Genomic DNA, 12,368 nt, shown 5'->3' with positions numbered 1-12,368 from the left:
CTGTATTACAACCTACATTAGGATTAGATGCAGGTCTCACTCTGTTGAGGTAGATAAAGCTATAGACTGGCATTGGTCAGATGGGCAGTGTGCCAGGGAGAGAGAGAGAGCCTGGGGAACACTCAGGGAATTAAGCCTAAATCCCAAAATATGATGTTATTCTGTCAGTCAGTCAGCCTGTCTGTCTGTCTGTCTGTCTGTCTGTCTGTCTGTCTGTCTGTCTGTCTGTCTGTCTGTCTGTCTGTCTGTCTGTCTGTCTGTCTGTCTGTCTGTCTGTCTGTCTGTCTGTCTGTCTGTCACTCGCTCAAGGTTCCAGTCTCTTGCTCTCTCTCTTGATCTCAATCTCTCTCTCTGATACAAACATTTAAATCTTCACCAGATTTCACTCTATTGTTATGCAATGACACCAGTTTGACTTCAGTAGAGTGTAAACAGACACTGATAACTCTGATAACTGAAAACAACTGAGCACTACAGTAGTCTACTGTACTTGCATGACAGCGTCTCAGATTTACATACAGAATAATACGAAATCCTCTGAGACCAGGCTGTGCAGTGAACATGATCGCTAGAGTCTCCAATCACCCAAATCAAAGCACATGTACACCATCAAGACAGATTATTCCTATATTGACCTACCCGCAAATTGATGGTATATGGTCTGTGATTAAATAATCCATTGTCTAATGCGAGAGTGTAGCGCTGCTTGCGTGATGAAACGCAACGACCTTGTTCATAGCCTACCTGTCTGGAGGATCGCGCGCGCCACCTGACCTGACATACTTGAGACATTGATGCGACCATAGTAGCCTAGACTGTACCTGCAGCTCCGCAATCCACACAGCTCCCGTTCCCCGGTCTCTCCAACAGCTTTATCATACGCTGTTTATTCTTTTCTTGATCCGTAGCCATTTTGGGAATGTATTTTCCAATTCAATTAATTGGTCGACTCCAAAACCTCGAAAGTGAAGGCTGACTGGCGGCTGTTCTAGCGGAGTTAAATAATATCCACTGTAGTTGTCACTCACTGGACACCGGGGGCAGTGATGTGATGGAAACACGATCACATCTGAGACAAGAGAAACAGTGTCCACGTCGCAATAATTATTATGAAAACATATATCCAACGAAATGTACAGCTGAATATTCCGTGTGAATTCCACCCTACTCTTACTCCCAGTTCCTGCTCTCTATACACCAGTGTTCTCTATCTCCCTTTCTCTCTCTCTTTCTCGCTCGCTCGCTCTCTCTCAAAAGTGAGACCTCAAGCGGACATTCAGTTCCTGAAAACATTTTCCAATACAAATAATTTCCCTTCCGTTTTACTTCATCTTAATCGATAACTTTATTGATTATCTGTAGCTTAAGCTGGTTGAAATGTCATGTTAGCAAAAACGGGCATTTACCTGTTCTGGAATGTTTAGTCCGCTGAAAAGTATAATGGAATTTGTGCAACCAACTGACTAAAATGTATATTCGGTAGAAAAAGACGAATCAGTAGGTGCCCATTCACATCACTTGGAGCGTGGAGTGGAGCATCAGTCACATACTGCACGTGTACTACATTATTTATGGTTCCGCTCCCTCCACCTTTCCTTCAGATGAAGAATATTGAACACTAGAGGGCGGTAGAGCTGCATCTTGCGTTTTATTCCCGCTCTCTTGACAACTCACCGGCTCCAGCAATTTCAGTGACATCTTCATTTCAAGAGAATATAGACCTAAATTGACCTTTTCCGAGAGGAACATTTTTCTGGAACATGCTTATTCCTGACATTGTCTGGAAAAATGAACGGTTAAGGCCTTACAAATATTGTATAACAAACTAAGGAAGTGCACTTTAAGGAAGTGCACTTTAAAATTTTACATGAGATGTAGCCATGTAATTCTATGATATCCACATTTGTGGATATTGATCATATCTGTGTTTTCTTGTATTGTTTGTATGTCTGAGTATTTTCTTGTTAATACCTGTGTTTTGTTTTGTTAGACATGGGGCGGCAGGGTAGCCTAGTGGTTAGAGCGTTGCAAGTTCAAACCCCCGAGCTGACAAGGTACAAATTGTCATTCTGCCCCTGAACAGGCAGTTAACCCACTGTTCCTAGGCTGTCATTGAAAATAAGAATTTGTTCTTAACTGACTTGCCTAGTTAAATAAATTAAAAAAACATGTTTGATGTAGCAATGTAACTTGATTTTTCTATTAAAAAATAAAATATACAAATGTAGACCAACCATGGATCCACAGAACACTAAAATGGCAGTACGAAGATGGCTCTTTCTGGTCATCCTCAAGAGTTTTACTGTGCAATTGTCAAAGACCCCAGCCACCCCAGTCATAGACTGTTCTCTCTGCTACTGCAGGCGGTACCAGAGCGCCAAGTCTAGGTCCAAAAGGCTTCTCAACAGCTTTTACCCCCAAGCCATAAGACTCCTGAACAGGTAATCAAATGGCTACCCGGACTATTTGCATTGTGTCCCGTTTACACTGTTTACACTGCTGCTAGTCTCTCTTTCTCATCTATGCATAGTCACTTTAACTATACATTCATGTACATATTACCTCAATTAGCCCGACTAACCGGTGCCCCCACACATTGGCTACCTGGACTATCTGCATTGTGTCCCGCCACCCGCCACCCTCCACCCACCTCTTTTATGCTGATGCTGCTCTCTGTTTATCATCTATGCATAGTCACTTTAACAATACCTATATGTACATATTACCTCAATTAGCTCGACTAACCGGCGCCCCCCCACATTGAGTCTGTACCGGTACCACCAGTATATAGCCTCGCTACTGTTATTTTCACTGTCATTTTACTGTTTTTGTATTTCTTTACTTGTCTATTGTTAATCTAATACCTATTTTTTTATTTAAAAAATGACTGTTGGTTAGGGCTTGTAAGTAAACATTTCACATTTCACTGTAAGGTCTATACCTGTTGTACTGTATACTCTGCCAGAAGCCTGAAACTTGGCCGCAAGTAGATCTTCCAGCAAGACAATAACCACAAGCACACATCAAAATCCACAAAGGAAATAGTCAGTTAACTGACCATAAAATCTACATTTTGCAATAGACATCTCAGTCTCCGGACTTAAACCTCATTGAAAACCTGTGGTCTGAATTGAAGAGTGCAGACAAAGTACAGACAAATGATATCAAGGATCTGTTAATGATTCTGAATGGAGGAATGGTCTAAGATCCCTCCCGATTTGTTCTTCAATCTCATAAAACATTCTAGAAAAAGTCTCAATGTTGTTATCCTAGCATGGAGAGGGTGCTGGAGTATTGAAAACAGGGGATCCAATAGACTCCCCCTTTGTTTTCTACTGTGTTATTGACTTGTTAATTGTTTATTCCATGTGTAACTCTGTGTTGTCTGCTCACACTGCTATGCTTTATCTTGGCCAGGTCGCAGTTGTAAATGAGAACTTGTTCTCAACTAGCCTACCTGGTTAAATAAAGGTGAAATAAAAAATGTTTTTAAAAATTAAAAAATCATTGCTATCCTTTTGAGATTTGTTTTATTACTTGTTTAACAAAATCTCTTTCTCTGAGAATTTGTTAATATAAAATGTTTTTGTTTTTTAAAATGTTGAGCATACAATATAGCTCAGTATTTGTATTTGTTTTTATACAGTATTTTTTGCTCATCTTTATCAAAGGATCCAATAATTTTGGGCACCACACAAAAAATGTACTACAAAAGGCCCAAAACCAAAACATTCAATCCAAAACCAAAGGCCCACATGTACCTCAAACTCCAGCAGCCTCACAGCTCTGAGAACTGGCACACTGGTTGATCACCTACCCATGTGCATAATCAAGGATTCCTGGCAGAGCACAGCACCTGACCAGTTGGTGCTGCCACCTGGCGATTGATTGTGGAAGTGGTAGTGTAGTGTCATGCAACTTATAACTAAACTACATAACCTATTCCATCACAGCATGTGTGTCTAGCTAGCCAATAAACTTAGGGTGGCATATAGACTTACAGAATCCACTGAAATTATTATTACATTTTTATTAAAGTACTTGAGTGTTTGTAAACTAATAATATTGCTATTTTCGACAGAAGGAAGGGTCGACACTATCTGGCCAAGTTGCAAAGTCAAAGCGACTAACCACGTGTGTGAATAAAAATATTAATTACAAGCAGTTTATGAAAACAATATCAGGGGCAACATTAACCAGCAGCCATCGAGTAAACCTTGCACCAGGGACATTAGGGATGTAATCATTATGCCGATTCTGTTGCAAAACGTTTCGTCTGTTGCAAAACATTCCTCCAAAAGGAAAACACAAACGAGTTTATTGGACAAATCCAGGTAGGCTCCTCCCCGCTTCGTTACATTTGCTCTGTTTTCTTTTGTTCAGTTCTTATTTAAGAATAAACCCAGTTTCATCAGCTCTGTACTGCTCTGTGTTTTAATTGTACACCAACAGATGGCAGTATCTTCTCCACTTGGTATCTCTCCAAATTCAATATGAGCCCTGTACCAGTAGGTGAGATGAGACTGGCAGTCTAATTCTGGAAGCTTTTTGGACCTAGACTTGGCGGACTGAGCACGCACCCCTGAGAGGTCCCAGTGTTGAAGATCAGAGTGCTGGATGTGTTGTTACCTACCCTTATCATCTGGGGGCGGCCAGTCAGGAAGTCTAGGATCCAGTTGCAGAGGGAGGTGTTTAGTCCCAGGGTCCTTAGCTTAGTGATGAGCTTTGAGGGCACTATGGTGTTGAATGCTGAGCTGTAGTCAATGAATAGCATTCTCACATAGGTGTTCCTTTTGTCCAGGTGGGAAAGGGCAGTGTGGAGTGCAATAGATATTGCATCATCTGTGGATCTGCTGGGGCGGTATGCAAATTGGAGGGTGTCCAGGGTTTCTGGGATAATGGTGTTGATGACCAGCCATGACCAGCCTTTCAAAGCACTGTAGTCATTTAGGCAGGTTACCTTAGTGTTCTTGGGCACGGGGACTATGGTGGTCTGCTTGAAACATGTTGGTATGACAGACTCAATCAGGGAAAGGTTGAAAATGTCAGTGAAGACACTTGCCAGTTGGTCAGCGCATGCTCGGAGTACACGTTCTGGTAATCCATCTGGCCCAGCGGCCTTGTGAATGTTGACCTGTTTAAAGGTCTTACTCGCGTAGGCTACAGAGAGCTTGATCACACAGTCGTCCGGAACTGCTGATGCTCTCATGCATGTTTCAGTGTTTCTTGCCTCTATGCGAACATTTAGCTCATCTGGTAGGCTCGTGTCACTGGGCAGCTTGTGACTGTGCTTCCCTGTGTAGTCTGTAATAGTTTGCAAGCCCTGCCACATCCGAAGAGCGTTGGAGCCGGTGTAGTACGATTCAATCTCAGTCCAGTATTGACGCTTTGCCTGTTTGATGGTTCGTCGGAGGGCATAGCAGGATTTCTTATGCTTCCGGATTGAGAGTCCTGCTCCTTGAAAGCAGCAGCTCTACACTTTAGCTCAGTGTGGATGTTACCTGTAAAATCATGGCTTCTGGTTGGGGTATGTATGTTACAGTACAACTTTAGACCGTCCCCTCGCCCAGGGTTCCTGGGCGTGAACCAGGGACCCTCTGCACACATCAACAACTGACACCCATGAAGCATCGTTACCCATCGCTCCACAAAAGCCGCGGCCCTTGCTGAGCAAGGGGAACTACTACTTCAAGGTCTCAGAGCAAGTGACGTCACCGATTGAAACGCTATTTAGCGTGCACCACCGCTAACTATGCTAGCCGTTTCACATCCATTACATGTACGTACAGTCACTATGGGGACGACATCATCGATGCAGTTATTGATGAAGCCAATGACTGATGTGATGTACTCCTCAATGCCATCGGAAGAATCCCGGAACATATTCCAGTCTGTGCAATTAAACAGTCCTGTAGCTGACCACTTTTTTATTAACCGAGTCACTGGTGGTTCCTGCTTTAGTTTTTGCTTGTAAGCAGGAATCAGGAGGATATAATTATGGTCAGATTTGCCAAATGGAGGGCAAGTGAGAGCTTTGTAGATGTCTCTGTGTGTTTAGTAAAGGTGGTCTATAGTTTTTTCCCTCTGGTTGCACATACTGGTAACCCTCTATGGTATGGTGTTTCCCTCAGGCACCAAACCACCTTTTTGGACCTCACACCGCCCCTATAATTTTTAAAAATAAAATAATATTTTTGGGAACAGAAAAATGTATTAAGATCAGATGCTTCATCGATGAGAATATTATCAGAATGTGGGCCCAGTTTCACCTACTTCCCTCCTCTCCCATGCACGACTCAACTTCCTCTCACTACCATAGTTGTAAGGGCATGTTTCAGCTTTATAGCCCTGTGACGTGTCTGGGTTACTGTAATAACCCAGACAACAATAACCCAGATACTACTTGTCAGTGAGCACTGCACTAAGGTATGAAGGCGTAACATGCACAAAATAGCTACTAGCTTTCCGGATCCACGTCAAAATGTCATTTTGCCTATCGATTTAATATCCAACAGAAAAACATAACTGCAGCTGAGTAAGTTAACATGTTAAAATCTATATGGATGTTACTTCTTCCTTCTCTTCTTTTCTGTGCCCCGCCCTAAAACATTTTAACTCCCAGTCATTCATTTGCTTGGTTTCAGCACCCACGGCAATCATGAGCAGCTCCGTAAGTAGAAATCAATAATACAAATCACAATATGAATCATCTTAATATTACTATTAATACCATGTTAATATTACATTAAGTTGTTAAAGATTCATTTTTCTATTTACAGAGGCAGGTACCACCTAAAAAAAGGTTAGTGTCAATTGTGATCACTTATGATAGTGCAAGATAAATATAGACTAATATATACATCTATACATATATGCTATGATTTTAGCATTTGTGAGATATTTGTAGATATTATTAAAATAGTTGGTTCAGCAAATGTGTTTCCTTATCTTGAAAGCAGTCTATGGACAAGGGCAGATTGCAATCTACACTTTTATTTCATTAACTAGCCAGTTACAACTAATGCTAATAAGTATTTTAGGACCAAAAAATAAAATACCTCCCTTTACCCCTTTCCGTATGTTTTAAATGTCATGTCCAGATCATCTCTTAAATTGATTGTCACTCAATGACTTGGTTTTACATTATTTTGCAATGATTATGGCATGATTTAATGGGATACTAGGCATTTTGGCAATGAGGCCCTTTATCTACTTCCCCAGAGTCAGATGAACTTGGAGATATAGTGTTTATGTCTCTGTGTCCATCTAGTATGAAGGAAGTTAGAGGTTGTTTCGCCAACTGGGAGTCTATGGGTATCGACTAGCATGGTAGTTGATACCCATGAGAGGTTGACTTGAAAGTAGTGCCAACTGTCACTTGTTAGCAGTGGCTAGTTAATTGAAACCAAATTGTGGATTACAGTTAGTTCTTATTCACATATTGCATTCAAGCTAAGAAAACAAACTATCTAAAAATGTAATTATGCTGAACATTCCCTTTAAGGTGTTCAGAAGTAGTTAACATTCAGATGTATTTCCAGAGTAAAATGCAATTTTTTTAGGTTATTGTGCTGTAGAATTTAGTATTTAATTTGTGTTAAGCTGTTTTTCAAATTATTGTAATAAAGTTCAATTGTCAACTATAACAAACAATGCCAATTTGTGTGCTGAAGAGAACAAAGAAGACAGTGTAAAATAAAGAAACACAACTTACCTTCTCATTATGAGGGGAAATGGGATAACAGCTCAAACGGAGTAGGGCTGCTTGAATTGGGTTTGAACAGCATTTAAAATACAATCATTACTTACTGTACGTGATCTTTATTAAACTTTACAATACCACTTTTAGGAAACCAACAGCTACATATCTGAAACGGAGGAAAATAAATGAAGAAAGCTTAAAGTCATCAGGAACAGCATTTATTGGACAGGTTATAAAGTTTTGGAATAGTTCCCTGTGGGAGGGAGTTGACAGAATAGAAGATTACGTGGAAAAGGTACACATCGCCTAATTAAATACACTAATCAAATGCCTAAAATACATTCTCACACATTTAGCACATTTTTGGTTTACTATACATTTCATCAGGTTACAAATGAATTGTTTCCAGAACAAACCATTATTAATTGATCTTGTTATGTTATACATTGTTCATTAATTATGTTATTAATTATTAATGTCTGTTAAAAGTTGCTTCACAGCATCTTTTTCTTAGGTCACATTCATGAGGCCCGTCTTCTTCCAAATGCCTTCTTTGAGTCTCAAGCGGTGAAGGACAAATTAGAAACAACATTTCAAATGGCATTCCACAATTACATGTCTCCACCCTGTCAGACTCCATTTTCCATTCTTCTGACTTTGGTAAGTGTGTAAATGGAATGTACAGTTGAAGTCGGAAGTTTACATACACTTAGGTTGGAGTCATTAAAACTCGTTTTTCAACCACTCCATAAATTTGTTGTTAACGAACTATAGTTTTGGCAAGTCGGTTAGGACATCTACTGTGTGCATGACACAAGTAATTGTTCCAAACATTGTTTACAGACAGATTATTTAACTTATAATTCACTGTATCACAATTCCAGTAGGTCAGAAGTTTACATTCTGACATCAGAAGTTTACACACTAAGTTGACTGTGCCTTTAAACAGCATGGAAAATTCCAGAAAATTATGTCATGGCTTCAGAAGTGTACCTGTGGATGTATTTCAAGGCCTACGTTCAAACTCAGTGCCTCTTTGCTTGACATCATGGGAAAATCAAAAGAAATCAGCCAAGACCTCCGAAAAAAATGTTGAGACCTCCACAAGTCTGGTTCATCCTTGGGAGCAATTTCCAAATGCCTGAAGGTACCACGTTCATTTGTACAAACATTAGTATGCAAGTATAAACACCATGGGACCACGCAGCCATCATACTGCTCAGGAAGGAGATGCGTTCTGTCTCCTAGAGATGAATGTTCTTTGGTGCGAAAAGTGGAAATCAATCCCAGAACAACAGCAAAGGACCTTGTGAAGATGCTGGAGGAAACAGGTAGAAAAGTATCTCAATCCACAGTAAAACGAGTCCAATATTGACATAACCTGAAAGGCCGCTCAGCAAGAAAGAAGCCACTGCTCCAAAACCGGCATAAAAAAGCCTGACTACGGTTTGCAACTGCACATGGGGACAAAGATCGTACTTTTTGGAGAAATGTCCTCTGGTCTGATGAAATAAAAATAGAACTGTTTGGCCATAATGACCATCGTTATGTTTGGAGGAAAAAGGGGGAGGCTTGCAAGAAGAACACCATCCCAACCGTGAAGCACAGGGGTGGCAGCATCATGTTGTGTGGGTGCTTTGCTGCAGGAGGGACTGGGACTGGCATCATGAGGAAAGAAAATTATGTGGATATATTGAAACAACATCTCAAGACATCGGTCAGGAAGTTAAAGCTTGGTCGCAAATGGGTCTTCCAAATGGACAATGACCACAATCTTGCTTCCGAAGTTGTGGTCAAATGGCTTAAAGACAACAAAGTCAAGGTATTGGAGTAGCCGTCACAAAGCCCTGACCTTAATCTCATAGAAAATGTGTGGGCAGAACTGAAAAAAGGTGTGCGAGCAAGGAGGCCTACAAACCTGACTCAGTTACACCAGCTCTGTCAGGAGGAATGGGCCAAAATTCACCCAACATATTGTGGGAAGCTTGTGGAAGGATACCCAAAACGTTTGACCCAAGTTAAACAATTTAAAGGCAATGCTACCAAATACTAATTGAGTGTATGTGAACTTCTGACCCACTGGGAATGTGATGAAAGAAATAAAGCTGAAATAAATCATCCTCTTTACTATTACTCTGACATTTCACATTCTTAAAATAAAGAGGTGATCCTAACTGACCTAAGACAGGGAATTTTTACCAGGATTAAATGTCAGGAATTGTGAACTGAGCATGTTTCACTTCGTTTGTTTTCAGGCTGTCAGGCTTTGTGGTCATGGGGACGAATATAAAATACAAGAACATCTTCTAAGTTTCCTGGGAGCATTGAAATTGCCCCCCAAAATAAAAGGCGAGAGTAACTACACCAACTACTACACTCTGGAGGCTACTGTCATAGCTGTGTGCTACAACGAAACCCCTGGAGCCCTCAGACCAGTGAAGTACTATGGAGCATCCCTGTCCTGCAGAGGGGAGAGAGCAAAGAGAATTATGATCAATCAGTCTTGTCTAAACGTGTGGCATGACTATGTGTCTTATGCAGTGTTGTCATTCAGACATGATGAACAGGGAAACGGTATCAGCTTCCCTGGCACCGTAAAATGCAGAGCATTCTACAGGAATCACCAGACCAATTGTTATGAAGACCGAAGGCCGTGCAATAACTGTGGGGATCTTTTCTCTCTCTCAAATCCTGAGACGGACAGAAATGACTTTCCCTACGGAAACTGTGCCGAAACGGAGTGCCTGAGTAACCTTATTTTCAATGATGAGGATGTCAGGAGCAACATGATTTTGGGAATCTACTACAAACGGAAAACCTGATTTAGAAATATGGCAGAAATAGCTTTGGGACAGAGTCTTATGGCATAGGTCTACTTAGCACCTCTGAACAGTGTGCATTTGGCCGTCATTTTCAAACCAACTGCAAGCTGTGACTGTGTAAACTTCTATTATGTGATCAGGATGTCTGCAGCAATATGAGTTTTGTACACTAAACAAGAGAAAATGTCTTAGAAAAATGACAGAAAATGCTTTTGAACATTTAGGTTTTGTTTCACACAGGATTTATACATGGTGTTTTTGCTGTGTTTGACTTGGAAGTTTCCTCTGAAACTACAAGAACAATGGTGTTCTTTAATCACTCAACTGTGATTAAGGCAACTGTGCCATAGTCATAATGCACAAGTAAATGGTTTCTGTCACTTAGAGTTGTGAATTACAGCTCGGACAAACAATACAATTATTACCACTAATAAATAACAGACATAAAAAGCAGCCACCTTGGAAATACAGTTGTTTTACTTTTTGGTTTGGTCTTTGTGTTTGGTTGTTTACTTTTTGTCCGGGCTCTGGCTCTGCATTTGCTGTGTACCCTGCCGCCCCATTGTAGTGAATATGTTTTTCAATGCATTTGTATGGGCTATTAGCAGTAAAGCCAAATAATTTTATATATATTTTTTTATACTTCAAGTGGTCTTAAAATTCCAAATCAAATAGCTAAATTATCCTTGGTATGGCCTTCTTAAAACAATTCCATAGAGCTTAGCCGAACCCTATTCTGAGCAGACTACACATTCGCCATCCGCTCAAGAGGGGCATTTGGTTCACATCAGGGCAGAAACCCAAATAGAAAACTAATGCGATGCATTAGTTGAACAGAATGAGAAATGGAGGTGCCATACACATGCAGAGGAACACATTTCAGTAACCTTTGAGAAGGCAAAGAGCTGCATTTCCAGGCTCGCCCAGGGTGTCAAAATCGCATTGACCGTTCTGGAAAACCACATCAGTTCCTCCTAAAAAGTCTCTAACTTAGGTTGAAAGTATTAACACAGATAGTACAACATATCCATGTGTATCATGGTATCCAATTACTTTGTTACGCTGGTATAAGTGGTATTATAAGAATAGTCTAACCAACATTTCTGTCAAATGAAATCAAACCTATATATTGTGGAACACAATAGATGGTTCTAAGGAGAAGCGGCCCCCTTTTGTTTTATTGACAACGTAAAAAGTGCCTTTGCCTCCATGTCTTTTTCTAAAGTGTGTTACGCTCGTCGTTTGAATGAGGAGACCAAGGTGCAGCGTGGTAGGCGAACATCTTACTTTAGTTCAAATGAACACCGAAAAACAACAAAATACAAAACGAACGTAAAGTTCTGCAGGCTAGACAGCAACTATACAAAAAAAAGATCCCCTTCTCCCACAGCTTACAGGGCTTAGACTGTTTTGTGCCAAAAAGGAGGGGTGAAATACATGTAAAAAAAAAAAAAAATAAATAAACGTATTTTTTCTGATCTTTCTGATATGTCTCAGATGTAGGACAGAAACTTCAGGACAAATTCCTTTTTATTGTTTTGGGGGACTATCTGTTGTTCCATGTTGTTAATCTGTTATTCAATGCATTTGTATGGGTTTATAGCAGTAATGCCAAAAAATGTTTGATTAAAAAAAAGTATTAAAAAGTATATACTTCAAGCAGTCTTGAAATTCAAAATCAAATCGCTAAATGATCCTTGGTATGACCTCCTTAAAACAATTCCATATAGCTTAGTAGAACCTTGTTCTGAGCCGACTTCGCCATCCGCACAAGAGGGGCATTTGGTTCATGCCCGCGAAGCAGCCCAATTACAAAAGGAATGCAATCAGTTTCAATCTGGAAA

General features: G+C 40.4%; 1 protein-coding gene and 1 long non-coding RNA gene across 5 annotated transcripts; one reads left to right on the top strand and one right to left on the bottom strand.

Annotated features, from left to right (window-relative positions):
- Positions 1-903: 903 nt before the first annotated feature.
- LOC121842819 lies at positions 904-2,037 on the bottom strand. Its single transcript, XR_006081327.1, has 2 exons — positions 1,407-2,037; positions 904-1,069 (listed from the first exon to the last, which is right to left on the bottom strand). It is a non-coding gene; the product is annotated as an uncharacterized LOC121842819 (long non-coding RNA).
- A 383-nt stretch (positions 2,038-2,420) lies between these two features.
- LOC112239377 lies at positions 2,421-10,915 on the top strand. Of its 4 annotated transcripts, none has more exons than XM_042312575.1 (6): positions 2,421-2,441; positions 6,645-6,670; positions 6,780-6,802; positions 7,850-7,997; positions 8,192-8,362; positions 9,958-10,915. In XM_042312575.1, exons 2-6 carry the CDS (start codon positions 6,659-6,661, stop codon positions 10,522-10,524), a joined length of 921 nt encoding a protein of 306 aa, XP_042168509.1. In that variant the 5' UTR covers positions 2,421-2,441; positions 6,645-6,658; the 3' UTR covers positions 10,525-10,915. The 4 variants fall into 4 exon arrangements, with proteins under 4 accessions (XP_042168509.1, XP_042168510.1, XP_042168508.1 ...); XM_042312576.1 differs by lacking the exon at positions 2,421-2,441 and adding an exon at positions 6,040-6,426; XM_042312574.1 differs by lacking the exon at positions 2,421-2,441 and adding an exon at positions 6,040-6,535 and having other exon boundaries at positions 9,958-10,914.
- Positions 10,916-12,368: the final 1,453 nt, after the last annotated feature.

The sequence above is a fragment of the Oncorhynchus tshawytscha genome, unplaced genomic scaffold (genome assembly GCF_018296145.1).
Source record: "Oncorhynchus tshawytscha isolate Ot180627B unplaced genomic scaffold, Otsh_v2.0 Un_contig_10661_pilon_pilon, whole genome shotgun sequence".
Lineage (NCBI taxonomy): Eukaryota > Metazoa > Chordata > Actinopteri > Salmoniformes > Salmonidae > Oncorhynchus > Oncorhynchus tshawytscha.
This window is presented reverse-complemented; position numbering and strand designations above follow the sequence as displayed.